Source organism: Anser anser (genome assembly GCF_964211835.1).
Source record: "Anser anser genome assembly, chromosome: 1".
NCBI lineage: Eukaryota > Metazoa > Chordata > Aves > Anseriformes > Anatidae > Anser > Anser anser.
Genome location: NC_139720.1, coordinates 139,445,339 through 139,466,260, shown reverse-complemented (window position 1 = coordinate 139,466,260; position 20,922 = coordinate 139,445,339). Strand labels below are relative to the sequence as shown.

General features: G+C 43.6%; 2 protein-coding genes across 8 annotated transcripts in view; one reads left to right on the top strand and one right to left on the bottom strand.

Moving 5' to 3' along the window:
* CYFIP1 (cytoplasmic FMR1 interacting protein 1) overlaps nucleotides 1–20,922 on the bottom strand; it is a 68,431-nt gene that overhangs the window by 1,079 nt on the left and 46,430 nt on the right. For all 6 annotated transcript variants that reach the window (XM_083805581.1, XM_083805584.1, XM_083805583.1 and 3 more), the window contains 6 exons: nucleotides 14,338–14,481; nucleotides 12,617–12,707; nucleotides 4,872–5,002; nucleotides 3,550–3,622; nucleotides 2,274–2,368; nucleotides 820–1,058 (listed from right to left, as the gene is read on the bottom strand). In XM_083805581.1, coding sequence (XP_083661707.1) covers nucleotides 820–1,058; nucleotides 2,274–2,368; nucleotides 3,550–3,622; nucleotides 4,872–5,002; nucleotides 12,617–12,707; nucleotides 14,338–14,481 — 773 coding nt within the window. The remainder of the gene's footprint in view (nucleotides 1–819; nucleotides 1,059–2,273; nucleotides 2,369–3,549; nucleotides 3,623–4,871; nucleotides 5,003–12,616; nucleotides 12,708–14,337; nucleotides 14,482–20,922) is intronic.
* Nucleotides 14–20,650, top strand: LOC310884225 (fibronectin type III domain-containing protein 9-like). Of its 2 annotated transcripts, XM_083805714.1 has the most exons (4): nucleotides 14–30; nucleotides 5,315–5,476; nucleotides 15,373–16,713; nucleotides 18,736–20,650. In XM_083805714.1, the coding sequence occupies exon 4, from the start codon at nucleotides 18,858–18,860 to the stop codon at nucleotides 19,527–19,529; it is 672 nt and encodes a 223-aa protein (XP_083661840.1). In that variant the 5' UTR covers nucleotides 14–30; nucleotides 5,315–5,476; nucleotides 15,373–16,713; nucleotides 18,736–18,857; the 3' UTR covers nucleotides 19,530–20,650. The 2 variants fall into 2 exon arrangements, with proteins under 2 accessions (XP_083661840.1, XP_083661839.1); XM_083805713.1 differs by lacking the exon at nucleotides 14–30 and having other exon boundaries at nucleotides 5,009–5,476.

The following is a 20,922-nucleotide window of genomic DNA, read 5'->3' as shown; positions in this document are numbered from 1 at the left end:
TTCAGCAACATATCTGCAGGAAAAGTTTAGGTATTTTAGTATAATGTCTGATTCCTATCTATCACTCTAGAATATGTTAGACAGTAATTAAAAAAATACTGTAAAAGCTCTAGTAAATCAGGGTCTCTTTTCAGATACTGCACGGGATGTAAATGGGTGCTTAAAACAAAAGAAAACAGGAGCTCCCCTACCACTTTTCTACGATGTACATGTACTCCCCCTTAGGCTCCAGCAGCATTACATTTCATTTTCAAAGAAAACAAAGGGGGAATTCAACACCACTATTCTCCTTTGGACTGCAGACACGAAAGGAGGCAAATGTCTTACATTGCTGCCTCCATAACTGGTCAGTCAAAAGCACTTGACAGCAGCAGTTTTTCAAGATAAGGACAAACCAAAATTAGCAAAACCAAGAATTCAATCCTGTTAACTTTCAAGTGCTCATCCTTGCTCTTGATTCAGATGAGAAAATACTCGCTAGGAATGTGTGCATGTGTCCAGCTATTTTATTTACGTTCAGCTTCTGCAGTGGTATGACAACTGCTGAAAGACACGTGCTAGGGCCTGTCTGGCGTGGGATCATTCATCAGACGCTGTCAAAACAGAGGGTTATTTTCTGTAAAGATACAGGAATATCTGTGTGCATGCACGAAGAGCCCCGCCCAGCGAGCGCAGCGCTTTCCCTTGGTTCTGCACTAAGCTACCGCAGGCACCCGAACAAGCCCCCCTGTTGTAACGCCCGCGTCCCCTCCCGCTGCAGGGAGAACAAAGGAGGGGCTGTTGGGCGCAGGTGCGCCGCTGGCAGCTGCCGACACGTACTCCACAGTGAACTCGTGCGTTCCCACGGGGATGCAGTAGACGAACTGCATCGCGCTCCACAGGCGGTGGAATTCCACGCACTCGTCCACGTGCATCACCCCGTTGCTGGGCAGGGGCCCACGCCAGATGGGGTCGTCCAGGAAGGATCGGATCCGTGTCAGGATAACCTCAAACATGGACAGGCCGCAGCACAGGCGTTCTTTGGTCAGCAAGTCCCCTTCCCTCGCGATTGCTATTTGCTAAGACAGAGAGAAACAAAGCGCAAAATCCTGGTTATACAAAGCTTTCTGTTTACAGACCTCTTCAAGGTCAACTAAAAAAGTACCCTCTGAGCTAACAGCACGGCACGGTTTACCGAAATGCTCCAATTGCCATACTGCGCTCTACTTTGAAGCACACTGATCGGAAAATACGCGGTAGGAGCTCAAAAAAAAGTCAAACATAGTTCAGTTTCACTTGGTTTGTTCTAGACATTTCTCCCAACTTTAAGTGAAGTCAGAGTTCGGTTCAGTGGAAAAAACGCTCAGAAAATTGTAAACACCTTTTCAAATAGGCCATAAACTATCTTTTCAAGTAGGCCGTTGCCATACTAAGTAGTGCTAACTGCAGTAATGCTAATTCTGCACCAAGAACTTAAGAGGTTTTTGCCTGCATGGAGCCTGAAGCCAAAAAGAAAGTATGGGCAGTAGCTCTGACTGCACTGTGCTTCATCTCCTGACCCTGCTGCCATTAGGAAATCTTCAAAGACAGCAGAAAGAGACTCGCAGAAAGCCAGTAATCGGCAGTACCAGTTAGTGCTTGTCCCAGCTGGCACCACCGCATTGCCAGCTCTCCTCTGCAGCGTGGCAGTACCTACCGCTATGCATCGCGATAAAAGCAGCCCGAAGGCTTTGCTTCAGAGCACCCTGCTCTTCATTTCTACTGTTCGTGTCTCATAAACTGCTACAGTTTGCAGGGAATTAACGTACCCCTCACACTGACAGGGAAATAGTGCTGAAGCTGCAAAGGCAGCGGAGAAAGTCCTCCTTGGTCATTAAGTTTACAGGAAAACGCAAATGACAACTCATTTTCAGTGACTTTTCTAGTCTACTGACTGGGAGGGGAATAACTTGTTTTAGGAAAATGACAAACACACGCAAGAAAACTGATTGCATTTGGTAGAATTCGCACTAGGAACTCACAGGCTGGCCCTTAAACCAAGAGGGTGTCACGTAGAAACATACATAAAAATTGAAATTTTCCTCCAAACCTGTCACCTCCGCCAGTCTCAAATATTTTAAACTTGTGAGCTTTAACAGCTTTACCAAACCATGAGCCTAATACAATTCTTGTTATGTGAACAAGCTGGACCTGCAGGTTGAATTTCTGACACAGCTATCAGCACTGCGTGAAAGACCAGGCTTGTTAGTGCCCAGAAGCTTCTTGAATTGCCTCTGACACAAATGAGAGATTACCTGTGGTGTTCCCAGTCTTTCAATGAGAGGGACTAAGTGTAGTGGAGCATATTTTGATTCTAGTCTCTTCATTTTAGCGTCAAGCCTTTCACCCTCTGAAAGAAAAAAGAAAAAGAAGAGCACTGATTCATCTGATTTAATTGATGTCTGACCATCTTTATTGTTACACAATCTTTATTTTTACACAATCTTTATTCAGTGCAGTAAAAAGCTGGAAAAGTTTCTCTTTTTGTAGGTAATTTCAGTTCTGAATAGTTGGTTAATCTTCAGTGTGCTTTTAAAAATATATATATTTTTTAAATTTTGTTTGGTATGTTCAAACAAAAAAGAAACCAAGGATTTATAGTGGAATACATTTAATTAATTACTAGATTCAAGACAGAATATAAAGCTGTATTATGCTGCTGCTACTAACATATTTGACTCCCACTTGTACTAAGCCAACTAAATTGCCCTTATCATAGGCGAAATGCCTGCCTCTGGAAGGTGGGTTATAACGAGGGTGGAATTTATGTATAGTAAGGCTTAAAAAAGCAGCTGGCACCCACTCATCACTGGCAAGTAGGAAGTGTTCTCTGGCAAGTGGGAAAAGACTATTTACAGTGGTCTAACAAATGGTTAGCTTTATGTACAGAAACGCAAATAGCTACAGAGAGGCTGAAAATATTCTCAAAGATTTTTAGCTGATGGGATTTCTCCAAGCAGAACAAGTCAGCTGCTCTGGCAGTGAGAAATGGAGAGGAGAGGGGACAGAGGAGCAGCACAGGGAGAAGCAGAAGAGGGAGGGGAAAAAAGCTCACTTCCTAATGATGAAGGATAAGAAAAGCAGATACTGAAGGAACCAATCCTGCATTCACGGCATGCCAATTTAGTAAAAAAGCACACGAAAAGTCTACAGGGACCACTTGCATGTAATTCATCTGCTCGTGGGTTTTGTGTACCTTGTGTGATCAACCCTACCCCATTTAACTGACAATCTTATCAGCTAAACAAGAATTTCTGAAAAGCCTCTCACCATACCCAAATTAAGGTGAAATGAACTGTTAATACAGCCCTGAATACCCCACTTATTTGTCAGAGTATTCTTCAACTTCCTCTTGTAGTTTGCACTGAGCCTGGCTAAGGAGCACAGATTTTTTGGGCTTGAATCAGTTAGCTCAGGTCACAAAATTAACAGCAGTGTAAAGGATGACTGGAAATGGTTACCAAAAATGTAGCAGCAAGCAAGCAAAGTGGAAAGCATTGCCCGAGGAAGTTATTTCCATTTAGCCTGTACCTTTGACGTGAACTCTGGGCAGGATGTTTTGGAATGGTGCTGCGTGCAGCAGGTCACACACTTCCTCTAGGGACTAGAACAAAAAGGAAACAAGAGGCACTTAGGAACAACGAATCCTCAAGCCACGCCATATCAGAAATCCGGGCTTCCAAAAACACACTGATGCTGAAGAAGAAACAAACAGCAGAGGGCAGCCAGCCTCTGCTGTCAGAGCAGCGCGTGTAGCTGCCTGCTGGGCACTCTCTCCACAGAAGTAGATACAACGACAATTGGATTTCACCAGGTTACCTCGGATTGACAAATAAACTCCAGCAGCTCTCCTCCCACCCCGAGCTGGCAGTTGTTAAAGGACAGGATATTTATTAAAAAGACTAATTCAGGATGAGCAATTTCGGTGTGAAAGTGGCAGACGGATCCTGTGCAGACAAACAGAACTGTGAAGGATGACTCACGGCCTGGTTATTTTTACCAGCACTGTTCCCACAACCCATTATCATGTCAGGCGCATCTCCCAGCAAGGCAGGCTGAGACATGACAGCACCTCTCAGGAGCTATTTTATATCCTTAATCCTTAAAGATTAGGAAAGGAAAGGAAGGTAGGGAAGGAAAACAGATCATCTCCTGGTTCTTGGCTTCTGTACATGCAGAGAAAGTGCAGAGGGCCAGAAGATTACATGTTACTTTGCTACTTCTTCCTCCCTTTTTGGAGCAGACCGGTGTCTCTGCATTACACCCGAAACAAAACCTCCCAGGCAGCAGTTCACCATCGCCTTCTCCCTTCACCCACCTGGCTTCTCACCACGTGCCCTGCTAGCCTGAAGCCCACTCCAGGAACCCAGTTTCTCCTCATCATGACAGTTACCCCATTTCTGAGTATGGTTTCATTCCTTGACACCTGGCCCTCCCCTAACTCCCTACCACTAGGGAGGCAGCCTCTAACGCTGGGAAGAGGACTCCTGAGGAACAGCGTGTCTCCATCATCTCAGCTAACGTTAGCAGCTTTAAAACACCCTAGAGAAGGACTCTTACGCGAGGATTTATTTTTTGAGCAACAGCTGGCCCCCAGCCAGCTCGCTGAGTGAATTAATTTAGCTGGTTGGCAGTCGGCAGAGATCTCTGCTTGATGGGCAGCCCAGCCTCAGCAGCAGCATGTGCTTACACGTACACACAGGTGGGGAGTCTCTCCCCACCTCAAAGACACAAGGTAAAGAAAGGGAAAAACTTGCAAATTTCACCCTTGTTTTTTGTGACACTAGTAACGGAAATGTCAGGGTGCATTCTGAGACACGGATGGGTTGTAAACCAGCATAGCAGGCACCTACCAGACTCTGCTCAATGAGCAGGCAAAACAGGACAGCGTTTCCCACTTCCCGCAAATTCTGAAAGCAGACGGTCTTCAGCTCTGCATATTCAACGATGTCCTTCAGCTGATGGTGGAAAAACTCCAAGATACCTGGAATCAAAAGAGAAGCAAAAAAAAAAAAAAACACAACATCTCAGAAGACAGAAAGAAATTGTGTCATCATCACCCAGGTGCTCCTATTGTGAAAGCAGACAAAAGACTCTGGTCACGTGGGTAAGAGTCATATGAATCAGGACTATTTTTTCTTCCCACCACAAAAGCACACTGATTTTCTCACCTATTCGCCTATTCAAGGCTTTCTCTGAACGTGCACAAGTGTACTGTATCAGAGCACAACAAAGCGAGGGTGCAGGTTTATAGTTTTTTCTCCATGTCTCTTCACAATATTTTTTTTATTTACAGATGTGCTGCCTAGAGGAAACTGAAAGGAGCGCTATTTAAATAAATGCCGATCAGAGGTTATTACGTTGTAAGGCAGTGGTGTGCCAACCTTTGCAGCTGGCTAAGTCATGCACAACGGAGCACCTAGGTTCTCTCTGCTGGAAAAAGCAGCTAGCGTAGGAGGTAAGAAAACGATTTCCAGAAGCAGGAAGACAGAATAGGGCTCTTGTCTGCTATTAGTCCTGTTCCAGCCTCTTATTCTCGGTTCTATTTCTGTCCCCCAACCTGCTGCACCACCCGACACGCTCAATTCACAGCTGTTGTTTTCAAGGATTACAGAACCAGCACGGAGCAGAGCGCTGAAGATGAAGGGAAGGCGAGTGGTGTCAGGCTAGGGCCCCAACAGCACTGCAGCGAGCTGTATCCTCACCAAACAATTAAATACAGAAATCACAAGTCAAGATCTGCTGGCAAGGATGTGTCAGCTCCTGCTGACAAGCACAGTCAGAACCTTGTTTCTGTCAGTGTTGCCAAAAGCTGTTAACAAAAACAATCAGAATTACAATTTTCAAAGCCACGTCATTTATATGAACATCTTTTCTGCCAAACCTCTCCCGAACAAAGGTGAAGCTCGATGCACTGGTGGACCTCCAGCCGCTTCCCCGCCCCAAGGAAAGGTTGCACGGTCCCTTGGTTTGCAGACAAACCCTGGGAGCCCCAGGTTCAGGTGGCTCCTGCAGTGTCATCTACTGGTCAGAGGCATCTGGTTAAAGCCATGCGCAGGGCAGGTGAGAAAGAGCAGAGAACTGCGGTAGGACAGGCAGCTTTCAGGCTCTTTGTAACTTATTTTCATCAGCATTTTTCCATCTGTGTGCATAAGCCTGGCCCTTTTTAAAATGAAACCAAAAACCTCAGGACTGGTAAGCAAAGAAAATATATCATGCAAAGCTTTCAAGTTGTATGCTATCTACAGCAGCTTCCATTACACTCAATTAACAATTCCTGTAGTTAAATCTATACACAATCACACAAAGAAGTTGAGGGGAGGCAAGGAAAGAGACCCGATAGCCCCCAACACCTCCCCATGCACTCCTTGGATGTGGCTGACAAACACCTCCTGCACAGGAGATGCGCCTTCTGTATTTACCCAACAAGGCAACAGCTCGGGGGGAGCACACAAACATAAAATACATGCTGGAGAGTATCTCTGCCAAGGAAATCCCTCAGATTCAAGCAGAGGAACTTGAGAATTTACAGTGGAGGAAGGAACAGTACGACTAACCCACACACTTCTCTAGAAAGCCTCATGTCATTAAATTTAGTAACGAAACATCAGGAAGAGTGCATGGTAAGGGGATCCAGAACCAGCTTTGTTACATCTGAAAGATCTGTTTGTCAACAGAAAATCTGCAGTCAGACCCAACCCCAGTAGGTTAGCAACTAAATAGAAAAACAATTGAAAAGCTGATGGAGGTTGGTCAGTCGTAATGAATGGAGCTTGATTTATTCAAAGGAAAACACACTGAAATATACCTAAATGCAAACAAGTCAGACCAGCACACATCAACTACCCCCTCAGGCTAAAAACAAAAGATTGATACAGCAAAAATGTTCACAAAACCTTTTTGACACTAGAGAAAAAAATCAAGGCACACTGAAGGAATTAATCTATGACAAGCCTATAGCGTGTCTCAGTTACATGACTTAGTGTTTCTGTGGCTTTCTCTGTCAAGGAAAGGGCTTCTAAGGATCAACAGCTAAAAGTCAAGTCAAATAATTCCCTCATACCACAGGACTGGATGCTCTTCTGGGAGGGAAAGCCCATTGTGTTAGCCTGAATTTAAGTCTGTGTCATAGAGGAAACCAGTCTAGAATATCTACCAACAATTCTGCTCGTAATACCCATGGCATGTACGCAGAAATGGATGGTGAACTGCCAAAAGGGCTGGAAGACTCCCCAAAACATAGCGAGTAACCGCAGACTTCTCCACATAGTCACCAAGTAGGATATTGGCTACATGGACAGACGTTGGGGTGTTTTTCCCCTTTAGCCTGTCTGATGAGTGGGGAGCAGTTTGGTGAGAAATGGAAGCTGAGGAGAGAGGCAAGGATGATTCTGCTGCTGCAGAACAGAAACAGCCAGTGGTCATGAAAGGGGGTGGAAAAGAGTGGGATTTTCAGACACTCGTCAATCCCCTGCCAGCCCCTGGATTTCCTGGGGAGTTTCAGAAACGAGATCAATGTCTGGAAAGATGGCAAGAAAATGTTACTAATGTTGCATGGACAGCTCCGAAGTGAAATCCCGAGAATAACCGATGTCGCCTACAGCAGATATAAAGGAGCAGGATGGCACACAGGGAAACCAAGAGCAGCACAGAGAACAGCAACAAGGAATGCTGCTACCCAAATCCATGCTGAAGGTGCAACTGAAACCAAAGCAAGGCTGGAAGTCCACCCAAAGCAGCAGGACAGCAGAAGTCAGAGAGCCTGGAGGTTCCTACCATGAAAATTACGTACTGTCTTTTACAGGCACTCCAAGTTACTGAGTTCCTCTCAAAGTCCTTAACAAAGATCTCTGTTTCTTCACTGAAAGCCCCAGTCACCATGTGCAGGTACATGAATGCACACACCCACACAGTGCATTCATGAACAAATTGTGTGGGTATTTTGGAAACCCAACGCCCTGTATCCCGTATGCAGTTGTTCCAAGTGCCGGTATCAGCTACGTCCCCTTAGATGAAGTGCTCGATTTACAGGCCAGACAGATAAAAGTTTACAGAGCTACACAGCAATTTTTGATGGAACAGAAACAATGCTGAAAGCATCATCTGCTCCTCGGTGGAGTCCTGTGGCAGAAACACATTATCTGGTTCTCATTAATATTTGAGCAGCGGCACTCCTGGTTACATCTACTTGGACAGCACACAGCAGTGTGTGTTTTTGTGAGAGACTACATACACACCATGAAGCCCTGGAAATAGAACAAGTGTCTTTGGAAAATTTCATTCAACTGCACACAACCTTCCTCCTTCTCCTATTTTGTTGGTGCGATTTCTAAGTTACTGAATTAGTTACCGACACATTGCATTTGCATTTTTGAATCAATTTGCTCCTTCTTTGCAAGGAATCAATTTTAATTAAACTCCTCTATTCCCGCAGATGGAATGACGTTAGGTGTAATGATAATTGGTCATATAATCCCAATTCCTGATTTACACAGATCTCAACAGAAGCAAGGCTGCTGATGTAAAAGGGGTCTGGTAAAGTACAGAAGATTAGTAAAGGATTAGGCTCCATCGCTGATTCCAAAACCTCATCTCGACAGCACTCAAATAGCAGATGTAAAGTTTCAGCTGTGCAGCCCCGTAAACTAATTAATTTAGGAAGTCAGACCAAATCAACACATGCACTGCAAAGCTGGTTGGATTTCTTCACTTCGGCCATCTTTTCCTTTCTATGAAACGAGCTCAGTTCACACCTAGAGACTCAAACCAAACACGTTCCAGAGCTTGCACCAATGCTGGTACCTGAAAGACTGGGTGAAAACTGGCTGCTAATCATAGACCTCAAGTGTGAGCTAACAACAGACTTGATCTTGAAAACAATCTTTGGTCTAGCCGCATTGTGGTTCGTTTTCTGCAGAGCGCTGACTTGAAATGAAATCTGCTAATCTGCAGCAGCAAAACTGTTCCCAAGAAACTGGGTGCTACAATGACCTTTACTTTATGTTCACTTTCCTACACGTCTTCAAATGCTGTCTGTGATTATTTCTTTGGCACACAAGAGACATCATTAACTTTGCATATCAGCAGTCACGCCATTGCTTTCAACAGAAATGTTCATCATACTTAAGCGGATACACATATATCATACAGCCTGTGCACCATTTATTTTGCTAGAAATAAATATCCTGTTGGTCTTCATGCCCACTGCATTGCTCACTGCTCCTTCAAGATCATCTAGGTCTTCATTTTATGAAAACACCATTTAAACTTGTGCAGTTTTTTTGACAGTGAACTGGGATTACCTCTGTTTCCACTGAGTGTAGACATTTGAAGGGCACCTCCAACACCACTGCTTTTTAAATGATTTCAATGGCATTCCTCGGCTTTCTTTTTGCAACCGGATGGCAAGTTGCAAATTCAAAAGCAGACGGAAGCGAACATGGCATGGGAAGTTTGAGAAAGTTTGGCTTTGCTGAGTAAGCTGATATTAGAGCTCAGAAAGTGGCCTGACCTTTGTTTTTCTGCAAGTCTCTTAACACTCCTCCTGTCTTTTCCTGCTTTTTATCTCCCCTTGTCCCCAAATTCTTTTCCAAATCTTTCTGCAATGGACGGGTTCCAGAAAAACCTATGAATATATTTCCTTCCTGTTCTTCCCCAAGAGGATTCAAGCCATGGCGTTCCACCAAGAAATTAACTTTTATTTTATGTATTATTTTTTTAAATAAGAAACATGGAAATGCTGTACTTAGGAAAAAAGCCTGCACTTAGGCTACCTTCTTGGCTAGTTCATACCTTGCTGAGCTCATGGATTTTCTTTCAAAGCTTTCCCCTGTAGGGGTGATGTGGCAGTGACACAAATCTAAGCCTCGTCTCACAGCGGAGCTGACAAACTCCTTTCCTCACCATGTCTAAAGACATTTCAGAGTGGCAGGAGATGAAATACTTGTTTATGAAAAGCAGGAAGGCTATATTCAAATACGAGAAAAATACCAGGAAAGGTTATTTCCGAGATCAAAGCTCAAGTTTAAACTTTTATAAGTCAATATTCCTCTAAGCTTAGAGACTTTAAAAGGTCCCTTTAAAAAATCCTTATGCTTTATGTATTTTTAGACAAATATTTTTACGGCTACAAGAGAAGCAAGTTCCCCTCTGCTTTAAGATTGTTTCTATGGAAACAAACCCATTGGCGAGCAGCAGTCCTGAACAACTAATGCCACTGTCTGCGGTCCACTCCTTTTAGCGAGAATAAATCTCTGTTCAGAAATCCACGGGTCTAGAGGGCTGAGTACGCAGAGCTCACAGGATGCAATCAGCGGAGTCCAAACAAAGCTCTCGCAATCAAGGTTCAAGGCACATGAAACAGCCAGGGCACTACTGAGCACACTTAAATTGCTTTGCATGTGGAGAATGGACTCAGGGGATTAATTCTAAATTGATAAATGCATGTTACGTTGAGACAGACAAGAATCTACAAACTTCATCTATAGATGAGAATCATCATTTTGGCCTTTATGTGTAGGTAGTGGCAATTATAACGAAGTGATTAGATGGTTTGCCAGCAAAGAAAAGCAGCAGCATACAAACATGCTCCAGAACACGCAGACTTACTACTACAACCACTGAACGCTACTTATGCAGGAGGCTTTGGGAGGCAGAGGAAGGAAGAGACGACAGCTGGCGTGTACTTGCTTGTATTCTCAGTGCAAACCAAGTAAACAAGGCGTGGCACAGATAGCTGCAGAGAATTTAACACAGAAAGGAGATGACAGGGATTCAAATCAAGCATGGGTTGAGCCTCCCCCTTGTATACTATGGCAGCTCCTCTCTGCACGCCAGACCAAGGCTAAAATTTACAGCACGTTCCCATCACAGACAATGATTTCTCTTATCAGTCGGATCTGCTCCGAGGGCAGTCAGCTCCGTGATGGAAAGGCTCCAGAGACAGCAACACAATTCTTCAGTGATGCTACAGTCAGATGAAAATGCCCTGAGCTTCCACACACATTTTCTGTTTAGTGTCTTCAAAAGAGTACAGAGAGAAGACGTGACAGCGCTACAAAGGTTGGCTCTGCCACTTCTTGGAAGAGACTCTCTGGGAAGTTATTAAGGGTTCTTTGCCTGAAATGTTTCAGTACAGGAAAAATACACGTGCCAAGACAAAACCTGCCTGTGTGCCAGCCACAGGGGTGCTGAAGGAGCACAGAAATCAAGTGGTTTTGCTAGACCCATTCCAATTCTAGTTGCTACTATCTTATACTGTAACCTGAAGAATTACTCTGACCTCTTGGTACAGCAGGCATCTGAACATATGGGATATTTTTCCAAATACAAGGTCAAAACTGTTCATGATCTATACAAAACAAGGAAGTTATGAAGGATTTAAAAGGGTTTAGGTCCTGTAGCAAGTGTAGATCAGCCGTGTGAAGGCTACCATTACACAAGTTTTTCCTTTCTTGTAAGACGGGTTGCCTTTTATTCTTAGAAGAAAGTTTTTGCTTATGTCCCAGGGCATCTCCCACCAAATACTCTTACAGGTGAGGATCTCCAGCAGGAGAATACAAGCTTCCTAACCTCGCCTGTAGCGCCTCAGACCCTGGTGATGCATAATCACCATGCTCTCACAGTGAGAATACATGCTGCTTTTGTGGTCAGGCCTTAATGAGTGGCTAAAAACCTTAGCTAGATTATTTTTATACTTCTAACTACCATGATTCATCCATTTCTACGCTCCAGGGAGAAAAACAGGAAGGAAACACTTAGTAAGTCCTCGATTTCATTTAACATTGGCAAGGAGTGTCAAGCAAGCTGTGGGAAGCAGAAAAAACAACCCCATTCCACTTGGAGTGGCATTTAATAAACTTAAGCAACTCTGGAAAAATAGATATACTCAGGAGGTGGGTGGCACATGGAAAGATTAATTTGTGTTAATTAGGCATTGTGGAGGAGGAATATTTTGAAGGGGGGAAGCAGTTTCAAAATTTCAGTGAACAATGTGATAAAAACTAATTAGCCAATTATTTCCCCATAGTGGCAAGCAACTTTCAAAGGCATTTCTTCTGCAACTGTCATGCCTCCTGTTAAGTGGCTAAGATGCTCCCCGCACATCCTGACATGACTACTCTGGCAGGACCAGTCTGCCTCTCAGTAGCATCATTCCTTTTATCTTACATTTCAGAAAGGTAAAGGCAAGAGGGAATGAAAGCTTTTCCAGAGAGACAGTGTTACCTAAATCATTTGAACAGAACTGCTGCAAGAGGCTAACTTGCAAAGGAAAAGCTCAATGTGCTTATGAGAAAGCCTAGAATTAGAAACTACTCTGAACATCCCAGCTCAAGTTCAATTATGTCAGAAGGCTGTCTATCTATCAACAAATTGCCACCCTTTTATTTGCCCTAAGGACGTAAGTTTTAAAACACCATACAGTCCTTTATTAAGCACTTTCTGAAAGCCCAGCCTTTAATGGCTCTTGCTATGGAAAAAAGTGCTAATTACTGGGACAAAGAAGAGGGGGAGGGACATAGAGATAGGCATGATCCAGAAGACAGTAATTAGTATAATCTCATTAAGACTACTATGGTAACATCAAACATCAACTAACCTGGAGAACCATACTCATGTCTTGGCAACCTGCAGATCTTAGGCATCACTTCCATTAGGGTCTTGACATACTGAAGAATTGTCCCTTGTAACTAAGAATAAACAAGTGCTCGTTATTATGTCAGTGTTATTAACTGAGAAACTTTACAACAACTGTGTTCAAAAAGCATGTGGATTGCACAAGGTCTAAAAATTATGCATTTAACTCTGCCAGTTTTCATCTTCAAAAAAGCAACTTCTCCCAATGAATACAGTTGCACAGTAATACAGTTCCTTCGTATGGCATTAGCTGCTTTTTGCCATGGGAAAAGTGGCAGAGCAGCTAAAGCCAGGAAGGAAAAAAAAGAAGTACGGGAAATCATCTTTTCTTACAGTCTGTCTCTATTGTCTGACCAACCTTTTGATTTTTGGTGAAAAAAAAGAAATAAAAGTTCATCTGAATGTTTTCAATCCTTAATATGAGGTATGCCTGTAACAGCTTAAATTGGCCATTCCAGGCATATATATAAATACATCTATACATTCCAGACATATATATACACACACATACATCTCCCTATATCTGAACATTTGCATCAAGCATCAGCAGGGTACCTCCCCTCAGTCTTTTCAGCCTCCCTTATAAATGCCTAATCATTCCACGCTACCTTTAATGAACGGAGATGATTTGCAAATAATAATAATCATCATCCCTCCCCAAACAACAAACCAATACTCAACCCCAGAGCATGAAAATTATGTCTGTTTTTATAGAATCATAGAGTGCTTTGTGTTGGAAGGGACCTTAAAGACCATCTAATTCCAACCCCCCTGCCACGGGCAGGGACACCTCCCACTACAGCAGGTTGCTCAAAGCCCATCTTTCCCTGACAATATACCACGGCATCCCTTCAAGCAGGCTCCATCCTTTCTAGAATTTCAAAAACAAATGTAGAACATTGTGGGGATTGCAATAGACAAACTACCAAACATGTCAAGTATGTGAAAGGAGATTATGAATATTACAGCTTTCCACCTGTTACAGCTGGATTGTTTTGGCAGCGTGCTCCTTATAGGCAACAGGGGCAGGGAACAAAAGACCATTTCTGTAGCTTAAACTTAAATGCAATGTGTTACAGCTGTATGCAGACATTAACAGTACCGTGACCAAAGAGCCCCTCAGTCTCCTTTTAGTTACAGATAAGGCCATTTCCAATACTAGATACAAGGGCTGTGTGGATAACTTCTTCAACATCTGGTCTGAGCGCTCTTCTAAATAGGCTTGATGCTATCCTCTGCTAGATCAAGCGTGGAGATTAAACCTTCCTTGCTATTAAGCGTCATCTGTCAATGCTGTTATTAATGAAAGCCCTGAAGTTAGGGAAGGCAGAAAGCACATTCCAGCTCCAGATATTCTGAGAAAGTAAATCAACTCATTTGAAACATTTATACTTTTCCAGAGTTTACCCTGGTCCTACCAGCGTGAGTCTCTGCAAATTAAATTATCCCCAAACCCGAATCCAGGGTTTTTAAAACACTGCTCAGATTAACACATCTTCTATTGCTTTCACAAGGCATTGGGTACTCTCAAATAGAGTTTATACTGAACTTCAGTGAATTTAACACTTTAGTTTTACTCGAGATCTTACTTTCCTTAGGAATCTTACTTTCATTTTGCTTTTGTTAAGATATTTCCTATCAGAAGCCATTTGGAATAATAATACTGAAAGACAAGTGGCATACCAAGCTCTTGACGACTTTCAGCAACTCCTCCATCACCACAGCAATCCCCTGATACCCGAGAAGCCTACAGATGACTTTAAAGTGAGGGGGGCCAACAAAATTCCTGTAGTTGCTGTAGATACTGGAATACGCCAGATTCAGTGCCTAAAATGAGAAAAATAAATCGATTAATGAAAATTTCAGCTGACTGCATCTTAGTAATAATCTCACTTAGACAGCATTTTTAAGCATATTAAAAAATAATGCAAAACAACAACTTTGTGTCTCACTCTCTATCCAGGAAGTTAAAACATAAAGCTTCTCGTTTGTAAGACAGGTTTTTCTTGCTTAGCAAGGGAGTTCCTGTAAACCGTATTTGTTAACCAGGTATCCTTCACTTGCCATTTATAGAGCCATGAAATTTTCCTCTCTCATATTTTTCTACTTACACAGGTAGAAAAGGATGAGTAGTACATGAACTCAAAGCACAGCTTCTATTCCTACACAGCCCATTTTACGTACAAAACATCTTGAAAGAAGTGACTTCAATTTTCAGTTCATAGTAAGTGTTTTAAACCTCTGAGGACTCAATTACAAAAAAAAAAAAACAGCCTTTTGCAGTGACTGGTCTCTGCAGCTAATCAGTACGGATCTCTCTTTTTCAAACATCTTAGCTGTACACAGCATCAAAGCAAATCCAAGCCTGGGGTGTAACCTCATGGAAATTCTTCAGGAATTGTATAAAGAGGGTCTGGTGCTTGGCCGTATTAATGTGCATTTCTTCAAAGTGAGCAGAACTATACAGACTGGATGCTATGCAGGGATTTAGAAATTGTGCTGGAGTATCTATCCTACAAGGAGAGACAGCTGCGTTGTTCAGCCTGGAGAGGAGGCAACTCAGGAGGACATTATCCGTGTGTTTGATAACCTGATGGGGGGAATAAAAAGGAAGGAGCTGGGCTCTGCTCAGTGGTGCCCAGTGCCAGGACAAGAGGCAGCGGGCACAAACGAGAAACTCCATTTTAACATCAGAAAAAAACTGTATTACTGTTACAGTGGTCAAATGGAGAGGCTGTGGAGTCTCTGTCTTTGGAGATGTTGAAGACCTGACCGGGTACGGCCCTGAGCAACCTCCAGGAGATGACCCTGCTACAGACGATGGCCAAGGTGCCTTCTGTCAGCCTGTAGAAGTTTGTTCTAAGGACAGTGTCCTCGTGTTGGTTTTGTGGAGGAGAGCTGTTTTCAAATTCTCAGCCATCTTTTCTGTGAACATAACCTAAAATAGATGCTTGGCTAATTATTAGCCTCCATATGCAACGCTCACACTCCTACTGGATCCGAGCTGACAAAAAGGCTCGATTCCAAACAACCGCTGCTGGCCAGAAGCCTGAAGCTGCCGTCCCTCACGTACAACGTACCTATTTGCGTAGCTTTCCACTTACAGAAAGGAAATCGGGGGCACTGAATGGAATGAACACTGATAAAACATTACAAAAACACTTGCAGATAAATGTCCCAATAGATGAAGCATTCTATACACCGTTATGCCCCCAAAGGCAGGATTTCATCCTTCTCCTTTGATGTTTTCAGGCAGGTAGTTAAACGTATCCAAACTATTTCAGCTACAGCACCAAGAGAGTGGTTTCAGCATAAATAACTCACCAATACATAACAGTAAGAAGTCAGTCAATCTAAAAATACACCTTTCTTTAATGTCACCTTTGTGGAGGAGCACCTAACGTGGTCCACCTGCGAACACTGGGTTAGCAGAGCTTTGTGAACGGTGACGAGGGATTTTGAAAACACCAGCACACACCTCCATGATGCACAACACCAAAGTATTTAGGGAAAATGCCAGCAACAAGGCTGCGGGTGGAAGGAGAGGAGGAAAGAGGGAAGGAGCTCAACGTTTTTTAAGCTATGCTTGCTCCCTCCCCTACTTAAATTTAACAAAAAAAAGAGATGCTAGTTGCTGATGTCATCGAAGTGCTAGCATTAATCACTCACAGCATCACTGGTACAGGCAGAGGAGCATATAACAGGGATGTGCAGGCAGTACCCTGTCCAAGAAGGAAGCAACAGAGGGAGAAAAAGACATTATTTTTCTCCTCTGTGTTCCTTGAAAACCAAGGCAAACGGCATTTTTAGACAAGATGTGTTCTTGCATGAATTTCAGTAGAAGAGACGAAGAAGCCATGCCACAACCAGCATCGGGGAAAAAACCTGGAAGTAGCAAGCAATGAGGATTCAATCCAGGGGGAAGAAAAAGCAAACTGGCAAGCAGAGATCATGAAGCAAATAACTCCTGTGGAAAACGATACAGAACAATTAGTGTTTATGTTATTTTTGCATCAGCACCTGAAAATCCTGTTCTGAAATCTGTGTCAGGAAGCGATGGTAAGTACTGACTTTTTAAAACACCAAATGTGGTTTCCAAATATTTACTTGCCAGTAACTATATATCTTCTAACAGATGATGTTTTATAAAAATCAAAACAAATTACTACTGTTACTAATTAAACTACTATTACTAATAAAACCCCAAACACTCTACTTACAAAATGCTGCACTGAAGAAGCTATTGTTTCTAGACAGTATTAAGGAAGTGTTCTATTAAAAAATATAATTTTAAGTAATTGGGAGCTACCAACTAAAAAAAGGAGAAAAAAAGTAAGTAGAAACGCTGATCTTACTAATGTGCCTGATTTTAATATTTGCAGGAGTTGGTTAGATGTCAAGATGCCTGTCTATTAAGTTTATGTGATAGCAAACTCAGTTTCTTTACCCTGTTGCTTTATCAAAAAGAGTGCGCCCCTAATTAGACCATGATTAGAAAGGCAGCATCTACCCAGATCAGTCCTAAGGTTTTATATTGTAATGAAAATAAACATACTAGGAAGTAGGGAGAAGATCTAAGTACAATCCAAAAGCCTTGAGCAACAATTTTCCTACATAAAAGGTATTATTAATGCAATGCAACTATCAAGGTCCCAATAAAATAATATATATTTTGCCAGCCTCCCATCTAGTATAAAATGCAATTAAAGTATTACAGAATAATCTCAGAATATATTACAAGCAAACTTTATGAGCTTTCTTCATCAGGAAATTGGTGTTTAGCCAGGAGACTTAACATCTTAACACTGATCATCAAAAAAAATCATTTTTATACTGAAGTCATAAACAATGAAATACAGTGCTACTGGTGGCATTTATGTACCCAAAAAAGCAAGGAACTTTCACAGTGGAAAAAAACTTCCGCATGACTGCCATGGGAAACTGAGTATTAAACCAAAAGACAATCAGATGAAATTGCTTAGGGAGGCTCTTTTCAAAAAGTTACTATCATAGCAAAGCAAAAAAACAAACCTCCCAACCAAACAAAAACATCTACTGGCCGTTATTAATATTTGTTTCGTTATAAAGTAACCATTTTAATCAAAAGTACACCAAGGCAGAAGCCAACTTTTTGTCCCAGAAGGAAGATATTCCTTAAAAGAAGCACTTAGGAAACTGCATGGGAACTGCGATGTTTCTACGCACTGTTTTGTTTCACAGTTAATCATGACTGGCAAAAAGCAAAGACTTGGGGATGGCCAGAGGAGTTTATCCTTCAATATCCATTTCTGCTACCACTTGCCAATTAAGATAAAAAAATTCATCCATCAACACAGGTAAAGGGTTAATCAGTTGGATAGTCAGTCTGTCCTCAGTTTAATGGCAAACCAGACAGTGTTTCAATTCTGTTTAGAATTCAATGTCATTTTTTTTTCCATGAGCTTGTCTCTTAACATACAATTATGCTAAATACTATGCCTTTTTTTTTTTTTCCCCTAATCAAAATGTTTGTTGTACTAACCAGAATACTCCGGCATCACACCAAAGAAGAGAGACATGTACTGATGCATCTGTTCAGACTTATGATCATTATTTTTTTCCCTCTTGGAGGGCTGTATCTGTCAGAATGCACAGGATGTTTACCGCTCTCCTTTACAAATCTCGATGAGTTTCACTTAATGCCACCTAAATGCAAATTCCTCTAGACAAAAATATCCAGTGACTTTATTCTAGGGGCTGTAGCACTCGCGCACACAGCACGTATACTAAAGATGACAGAGGCAAATTTTCAACGAGGTGTTGAGGGCCAGCATCCCCTGGATCCCAATTGCAAGAGCAGAGTAATCTGAAAACGGCTTTGGAAGGAAGTGGCTCCCCAAATCCAAATCCTGCAAAATATACCACCTTTCAAGGAGACGAGATACAACTGAGACGAGTTACAGCTGATCACCTGGACAGGCAGCAGCTCTGGCTGAATTTCTCTAATTGTGTATTTAGCCTTTAACTTGGCAAAGAAATAGACGGTTTAAAGCTAAGAGCACTGTTTCCTAATAAACTCTTTTTTTTTCTTTTAAATTACAGAGCTCTACGATCCACACAGTATCCCCAGTACCACAACCTCTCAGTTGCCTCCCTGGGAAACAGTAAGCTCCCCTTTCCAAAGATCCCTCCTGGGAAAGGAAAAACCCCCGAGCAGCACGGCAATGGGAATAACCGTCCAGAACATCACAGGGAACACAGCGGTGGTGATTTGGCCCCAGATGGCCAGCTGCGCCGACAGCTTTTACAGTGTCATGTACCACCCCAACTGGAAGAGCGTGCCGGCGAGCTACTCGAGGAAGAGCTTCCAGAAGGAAGAGAGGGTGCCCGCCAGCCGCTCCTCCTTCGTGGTCGAAAACCTGACTCCGCTGACCACGTACATCCTGTGCGTCACCTGCCAGTCCGCCAACCCCTCCAGCGACCAGTGCAGGGTCTTTAACACGCTGCAACGAGACCCGGCGTCGGCCGGCACCGCCAAGAAGGAGCTGGCGCTGGGCATCTGGCTGGCCAGCAGCCTCCTGCTCCTCATCATCGCCGCCGTCCTCCTCTACGGCTGCCTGCACCTGCTCTGCCGCAGGAGGCGCGAGCGCATGCGAGGGCGAGCCGGGTCCTCCGAATGGGACCCGGGGAAGACGTGGACCAAAAGCGCAGCAGGCACCCCCGAGGAGCTCGGCGTGCAGGGCCAACGGAGGCGGGACAGCGAGGAGAAGCAGCCGGGCGGCATCCAGCTGGCCACGATCATAGAGAACCCGTCAGCCTGCCAGGAGCCCTGCCGGCCCGCTTCCGAGAGCCGGGAACGAGTGCCAAGGGCTGGGCCGTACTCTGCCATCAATTAGAAGCCTTTTGGCAGGGAGGAGACCTTCTGCCACTTGGGACATCCCACTCCTTCAACCCCACCGCGTGCTCTGTCTCCACTCGCGACAGGGGCTGCTCTCTGCAGCGCTCCCGTCTGTGCCTGCCGCTGTCACGGCCCCGTCCGAAACCCTCATGCTGCCCCAAGTACTCAGAGGCAAAGGTCTGGGCTGCCCACAACTGCTGCGATTTGCTGCTTCAAAATGCATCAGTTTGTATTTTGAGGGCTGGTTTGGGTTTCTTTCCTTTACTTGAGAAAAGAAAGGAAACCAAATGAAAGCGGTAACCTGAACCTGAAAATTTATTGATTTATTACTTGAGCAAATAAAAATCTAATAGGTTTTTTCACATGGAAAGCCAGATTGCCATACTGAAACACACACCCTGAGCATGATGGCTTGCTGGCACGAGTGTTACCCCTGCACTTCTGACTGCTTCTCAAACCAGACACTTGGCTGACCACAGTGCTCTCGGTACCACCCATTCTGAATGAGGGCTCGGTCTCAGCACGTACACTAAACTCAGCAGGATTTTAATGGTATCCCTTCATCTATCTTTGAACTTTCCCCTCAGTCCAAAAACATACACGATATAGCGACTCTGTAAGGACAGTTCCAAATAACCCAAGCAAATACCCTGGGATGTCTTACTTGGAGCTCTTCAGCACCCACCAGAAGGTACTTTCTGCTCCACAGGCGAGTGACTCCCTGTAGAGGCACCAGGGCTCAGAGAAGCAGCTCCTGGTCCTTCCTCCTCCTTCTCTTTCACTTTTAAATAATAAAACTCATTCATCAGCTACAAGTTTCTATCCAACCATACCGTGAGTTTTGTATGACCAAGGGGGCAAGGAAGTAAAAACACGCCAAAAGGCATTTTATTTTTGTAACAATCCAATCTGCTAGTCATCTAATTGCGCCTTGAACGTCACGGCAAGAAAAAGCCCTTCAGACAGAAGTACCAAGAAAAGCCCTTCAGACAGAAATCTGTTCTCCCTTGCAAAATGATGCATCTTGTCTGGCTTATGTGTGTAAGTCACTCTGTTTTAAATCCCTGAAGTGAATTTATGTTCCGTAAAAATGTAATAAATCTTACTACTGCTGTACAATGTGGTATTTCTAAAAACAAAGGCGCACTGTGACTGCAGGCCTTGTAAAGTGCTACCAGTAGGAACCTACACGTAGTGCCAGCTCTCACTGACCCGGCCCCGTTGGACCAGATGCAGGCTGGGCAGCTGCCGCCCACTTCCACTGCGTCTGGCAGCCGAGCTGGTGTACGAGTTCAACAGGAGAGCACGGGCTGAACATTTCACAGCAGGCAACGGGGCTCTGCAGCTACCGTGTTTGGGCAGCACTTGCCACAACTTGAAAAAGACCTCAG

Coding starts and splice junctions, on each gene's coding strand:
- LOC310884225 (XM_083805714.1), top strand. CDS start 18,858: ATGGGAATAACCGTCCAGAACATCACAGGGAACACAGCGGTGGTGATT.